This window comes from Cannabis sativa, chromosome X, assembly GCF_029168945.1.
Source record: "Cannabis sativa cultivar Pink pepper isolate KNU-18-1 chromosome X, ASM2916894v1, whole genome shotgun sequence".
NCBI classification, from domain to species: domain Eukaryota; kingdom Viridiplantae; phylum Streptophyta; class Magnoliopsida; order Rosales; family Cannabaceae; genus Cannabis; species Cannabis sativa.
In genome coordinates this window covers 19,514,321-19,520,320 of record NC_083610.1, presented here as the reverse complement: position 1 = coordinate 19,520,320, position 6,000 = coordinate 19,514,321, and the positions used below count along the sequence as shown (strand labels likewise).

General features: G+C 33.7%; 2 protein-coding genes across 4 annotated transcripts; one reads left to right on the top strand and one right to left on the bottom strand.

The window, feature by feature from the left end:
- Positions 1-206: 206 nt before the first annotated feature.
- On the top strand, positions 207-2,446 carry LOC115704278 (protein sym-1). The gene is made up of 4 exons (XM_030631495.2): positions 207-686; positions 1,056-1,284; positions 1,561-1,685; positions 1,902-2,446. The coding sequence occupies exons 1-4, from the start codon at positions 315-317 to the stop codon at positions 1,998-2,000; spliced, it is 825 nt and encodes a 274-aa protein (XP_030487355.2). The 5' UTR covers positions 207-314; the 3' UTR covers positions 2,001-2,446.
- A 773-nt stretch (positions 2,447-3,219) lies between these two features.
- Positions 3,220-5,519, bottom strand: LOC115703048 (uncharacterized). 3 transcript variants are annotated; one of them, XM_030630540.2, is made up of 2 exons: positions 5,049-5,519; positions 3,220-4,760 (listed from the first exon to the last, which is right to left on the bottom strand). In XM_030630540.2, exon 2 carries the CDS (start codon positions 4,563-4,565, stop codon positions 3,519-3,521), a length of 1,047 nt encoding a protein of 348 aa, XP_030486400.1. In that variant the 5' UTR covers positions 4,566-4,760; positions 5,049-5,519; the 3' UTR covers positions 3,220-3,518. The 3 variants fall into 3 exon arrangements, with proteins under 3 accessions (XP_030486400.1, XP_030486401.1, XP_030486399.1); XM_030630541.2 differs by having other exon boundaries at positions 3,220-4,753; positions 5,049-5,426; XM_030630539.2 differs by having other exon boundaries at positions 3,220-4,681; positions 5,049-5,358.
- Positions 5,520-6,000: the final 481 nt, after the last annotated feature.

The following is a 6,000-nucleotide window of genomic DNA, read 5'->3' as shown; positions in this document are numbered from 1 at the left end:
TAATTAAGATCATATATGTAACAATTATAAATGTTAAGTAATTTGGCACAAATATCCCATATATTTTAAAAAAATCTAAAATACATTTATTTTAATTTTATTCTTTTTATTAATTATTATTATTATTTTAAAAAGAAAAAAAAAATGGGCAATAGAGCGAGTAGGGATGAACTTACATTCGCGCGAATATGAAAAAGAAGCATACCAAATTTGATTGGTATAACTATAAATAGGCAACTTTGTGTGTCACATTAAAAAGCCCCTACTTTTCATTTTCACCTAAACTAATAAACCCCAAAACCCCTCCGCCCAAAATGAGCGGAGCTCTAATGAGGAACGCCGCCACAATCCCACGCCATCTCTTCAAGAAGTATTCAATCACAGATATCTTTCTTCTGCCCGACCCCATACGAGCACCCCCACTCACTTTCGCAACAACCCAACAATCTTCTAGACCTTTCCTTCGTTTTCCTCACTTTTTAAAGAAAGCCAAGGAGTTTGAACTCTCTCCTTCTTCATTTTCCTCCGCTTTCTCTTCCTCTTCCTCTTCTTCTTCTTCTTCCTCTGCCGCTGCCAAGGAGGTTGGGATTATCAGTTGGTATCTGGGCATGGTTAAATGTCGCCCTATTCTAACAAAAAGTGTTACTTCTTCGCTTATTTACATCGCTGCTGATTTGTCTTCTCAGGTACTATGAATAAAATTGTATGTGTTTATATTAGGCTAATCATGTCAGTTGTTTATTTAATTGTAGAGCAAAAGGGTTCGTTTCTTTATGGTATTGATTGAACATTTTGATTTAATAATTGGGTTTGAAGCGTTTTATGCTTTAGTAAATGGGGTTCTGTAGATTTGTTGGGATTGAACTCTGTAGAAGGGACCTGTGTCTTAGCACCTAGATGAATACGGATGCTAATGTTTTAGGGGTTTTATTTTCTCATTCCTTCCAAAGATTAGGGAGCTTTCTTTGGTCGCTAGCTGCTTATCAGCTTATGGTAGTTGAAGTTAATTGATCTTTATTATGCTTATAAGAGTTTTTGTTTCTTATTTTCAACAGACTATAGCTAACAAATCTTTGGACTCTTACGACTTCTTGAGGACTTTACGTATGGCTGGATATGGACTGCTAGTTTTAGGACCTTCACTGCATTTTTGGTTCAACTTTGTGTCAAAACTTTACCCAAAACGTGATCTATTATCTACATTGAAGAAAATGGCTATGGGACAGGGAATATATGGACCTACGATGACTGTGATTTTCTTCTCCCTTAATGCTCGTTTACAAGGTAAGTGTTTCTTTGGTTATTATTGTGTTATGTTTGTTTGTGTCCCTGGAAAACTTTATGATGTTTTCATTCAATATTAGTTCAGTTGGAAATTTTATTAACGTGATTGAGATCCTGATCACAGGATCTTATTTTACATTACTATTAAATGAAATTTCTAATTTTATAATTATCATCTTTTTGTTGATTAGTTTTTAATGAATAAGGATTGAGACTAATCTAAAGTTTGTTAGTCGGTTATGTTTCTAAGTTAGCTGCCATTATTGCCTAGTGCAGGCGAAACTGGCTCAGAGATTGTTTCACGGTTAAAAAGAGACTTAATCCCTACATTGTTAAATGGAGTTATGTACTGGCCCATGTGTGATTTCATCACTTTCAGATTCATTCCTGTCCATCTTCAGGTAAACCTTATAGAATTTATTTTTCTAGTTTCAGTTCTCATGAAATTTTATGAATGAAATCTGTTTCTGGAGTACTTGTAGTGCAAATTCAAGTCTCAAATCCAAATATATCTTATGATCTCTGATCAGGGTATTTTGCATTATAGTGAAAACCTGTTCATTAGTTTCAATCTCTCTATTGACTAATAAACTACTTGGTTTTTCTCATTTTGACAGCCATTAGTGAGCAATTCATTTTCGTATCTATGGACTGTTTATATGACATACATGGCGGGCCGCGAGAAAGCAACTGTAACCACAGTTACAGCTGATTGACCAAACAGACCACTCGCGTCCAAGCTTTTAACTTGATTCTCAAAAGAAGGAAGCTTGCTCTTTCTTCTTCTACAAAACCAGTAAGGATGATGATGTGAATCAGAGAGCGACCTATATGCCTCTTCAATTGAAGAATTGATTAAAATGAATCATTTGTAGCTTAGTTTTGTTTACACTAGACTAATCCCAACAGGGTTATGTAAAGCATTGGGTTCAATTGTTTGAAGCCTTTTAAAAGAGTACTTTCACAAGCATTTATATTGTTTATTTATTTATTAATTTTTCAGGCATTTTCCTGATTAGTTTCTTTTTATTGTATTTTCAAGTTTTTTCCAATGCTAATTTGGACAGGCATTGTTTATGTGAGTTTTGTTGGAAACTAACATTTGTATTTTCTTTCAATATAGTATATGATAATAATCTTCTTTATTGTACGGAACGAAAAAGTTTACATATTAATTTATTAATCTAAATCTAATCTTAATTACATAGCCATGCTTTAGAAGAAAGAAACATATGCTGCTAAATAAATTGGGAAGTGCAACAAAATGACACTTAATAGTTCAAATGTAATTACAAGTGACTACATTTCTGGAAATAAAATAAAATAAGATCATTTTTCTTTTTTAACAAAAAGAAAGAAGTACAAATGAATGAACATGACAAAACTAAAAATGGTATATTTTATGTACATGAACAATTGGAATATTAGTACTAGCTGAATACTGTGTATCAAGACTTAAAACTACTGAGACTTATCAAACTATTGTAGTGATAGAGACATTTATGTTAATTTCCAAAAAATGAGATTCAATTGCAGATGCAAAGTCAACAAGTCAGCATTCCAGAAAAAGATTCACAGTAGCTTAAAATTGGTATAGGATGCTACATTATAAGCATTCAACATCTAATAGATCAACTTGGAGAGCATAAAATAATTTGTTAAGGGACACAATAATTCCATGATTCCTTGAGTAAGTTACATAAACAATAAATCATATAGAATAAAATTGAGTTTTACAAGCTGGGTGAAGAATCTTTTGGGATATATGATCCTTGATCAAGATAAACAGTGTTCTATGCTTTCTCAAATGCTTTGCCGGAACCACTATTACCATACACAAGAAGAATTAGTACTTGGTTACCATTATGAAAACAGAAATACAAAAAGAAGTTATATAAATATATATATATATATATATATAATTCAAGAATGGTGTTAAACTCTTCAAAAAGTAAGATCATTAAATGTATCAAGGAGTTACAAATGGTTGTATAAACATGCCCCCTCCATAACAAATATCAATTCTATATCTAGATGCAACCTAATGAACTTACTCAAAACTTTCCCACAGAACCCACTACTTATTTCCTATTGTAATAAATGTGACATTCTAACATGTAGAGACCAAAACTCATGTGAGGTTAAAGAATTGATTCAAATTACTGAATCATCATGTCTTCTGGTCTGCACAACCGCTGACTTTCTGGCCAAGATGCAAGTTTTGTAACTTTTGTTCACTCTTCGGAAGCACGCAAGCTAATCTTCTCAAGCTGTAAGGCCCAATCTTGTCCAATTAATTTGGGATTTAACTCCATTGCTGCATGGAAATCTAATAAGGACAGTTGACTTTGCTGTCTTCCTGGGACTACTGTTCCATTAGCACCAGCTATATGCCGACTATTTAGCTGTTCCATACGACCATTTTCACGCCTTGACGCAGCAAAACGTATACTTGGCTCAATCAATCTTTTCAAATATGCATCGAGCCCATTATTCAACAGGTTGGCACAGTCCACAGACATACTGAGTCCTTCCATCTCCAACTTCTGTTTCACACGACTTCTTAGCGATTTTGTATCAGGTAGCTCACCACTGTTTTGACAGGTCTCTGGCCAGTAAGATAAGTTAGACAAAGTTTTACGAGCTCCACCCAGATTCATTGATACACCAAAAGGAGCTGTAACTGGGCTTCTACTCTGTACACCAGAGCTTCCTGCATCCTGTTCAACTTCTTCCCCATCTTCTACAGATACAACTTCAACTGGAGGTCTGCTACCAAGAGAAAGCAATTCAGTAGCACTCTGCTGCTCTTGTGCCTTGGAAATCAACTCCTCACATGTAATGCTTTGAGGTTTTCCATAAGGGCCCAAAGGACTAGGCCGATCTCGAAACTTACGGTCTCGACTGACTGGAGACCTACCCTTGCGAGGAGAAGGAGTAAAGGCATCCCCATAGAGAGATTGAAGATTATTCTTCTGACTTCCATTTGCAATTTTAACATTAAGGGTGCTCCCCACTTTCCTTATACCTTTTGTTGGTGGAATTTTAGACAAGCATGCGTTCTTCACAATTGATCGAATGAGCTGGTTATGAAGAGGGAGATTTTCCCTCCCAATAGTCCGAATACAGAACTTGTTGAACTCACATTTACTCATCTTAAAACTGAACAATCTTCTAAGCTGATCAAAGTATTTCTCAGCCCTCTGAAGCCCAATCTTCTGGACAATCATAGCTTTCAGCCCTAAAGTGTCAATTCGAGAATAACTTTGATTGAGAGACATCTTAGCCTCCCTTATTCACAAAAATCAAATCTTGTATTCTTCAGCAAAACCCAGATGACAATCTACAGGATCGTCAATCCGAAACCCAAAACCCTAATTTCCCAAAATGTTCCCATCTGTATAGCGATCAAAATTGCATTAGAAAACACTTGCCCAGTTTCTTAAAATGAAAATAAATTAGAACCCATCTGCAAACTTAGCACAATAACGCACTTTCATCATTCTAAGATTTTAAATGACAAAAATTCAAACATAAAAAACTGAAAAATATTGTCCAAATATAATTCACAAGTATAAAGATCATAACTTTACAACAATCTACAATTAAGGAATTATGTAAAAACAAGAAAGATAAACACCAAATACGATTAGCAGAGACTACGAAATTAGAAAATAAGAGAAACCCATTACTGTAATTGGATGATAAATCAAAACCCAGAAACCAATTTAGCGATGGAGCAAGGTAGAGTGAGAAAGATATACCTAGGGAAGGTGAAGACGGGTGTGAATTGACACCGAAATAAGAGTCTTCGTGTTTGTTTGTTTTTTCACTTTGCACATCCTTTTTCCCCAAATTGGCAATAGTATGTTTCTGGCGATTAAAGCCTTTTCCTGTCAACCTGTTTGTTTGTTTTTATGCCGTAATTTAGACAAACCAAACAGAGATTAAGAAGTAATGCTTGTGAAACATTCTTCTATTGAAACACACGTGACCCTTTTGGTGTTTCAAACGTGACATTTTAAGGGAACGTTTGTTTGCTCATCTATTCTTTTTCCACTTTAGATATAAATATGACCAAAAAGAAGAAAAGGAAGACAAGAGTGAATTCTTTTGTTCTGTTTTTATTTATATATTTATTTGGATTAGTCAATGTCTTCTAACTTGGGTACTTATACATCGGGAAGACTTTTCAATCAACGGGACATTGAAGATAAAATAAAAGATTAGAATTAGATTTAGAGAGTTCCCTTTAAAAAAAACAAAATTATCTAAAAGAGTGTTAAAGTGACATATCATCATTACATATTTGTTTAAGAAAAATACTAAAATATCAAATTTATATGTTTTAATTTCTTATGAATGTGATCACATTGTTGAATAAATGTTGTTGGTGGTCACAAAGAGTGTAAAATGCTATTGGAGTGAGTAAGATGAATATGTTATTGTGTGTGACCTAAATCTAGTTGTCTTTTACACCCCCAATTTAAAAAAGCTTCAAATGTGATCAAGTCAACTAAAGTAGTAACGAAAGAATTTGTTTTACACTAACTAAGGTCATAATATAAATATAAGTGTATTTATGGAAAACTACAATATATTTTCTATGTGTCTAAGTTGTAAGTGGAAAGTAAGATAATATTAATGTAATTTACTTAAGCATTTAAAAAGCATAGTGAAAATTTAATTAAATAACCTAATTAATGCTCTAATAAT

Coding starts and splice junctions, on each gene's coding strand:
- LOC115704278 (XM_030631495.2), top strand. CDS start 315: ATGAGCGGAGCTCTAATGAGGAACGCCGCCACAATCCCACGCCATCTC. Junction 687..1,055: donor CTGCTGATTTGTCTTCTCAG/GTACTATGAATA, acceptor TATTTTCAACAG/ACTATAGCTAACAAATCTTT. Junction 1,686..1,901: donor TCATTCCTGTCCATCTTCAG/GTAAACCTTATA, acceptor TCATTTTGACAG/CCATTAGTGAGCAATTCATT.
- LOC115703048 (XM_030630540.2), bottom strand. CDS start 4,565: ATGTCTCTCAATCAAAGTTATTCTCGAATTGACACTTTAGGGCTGAAA.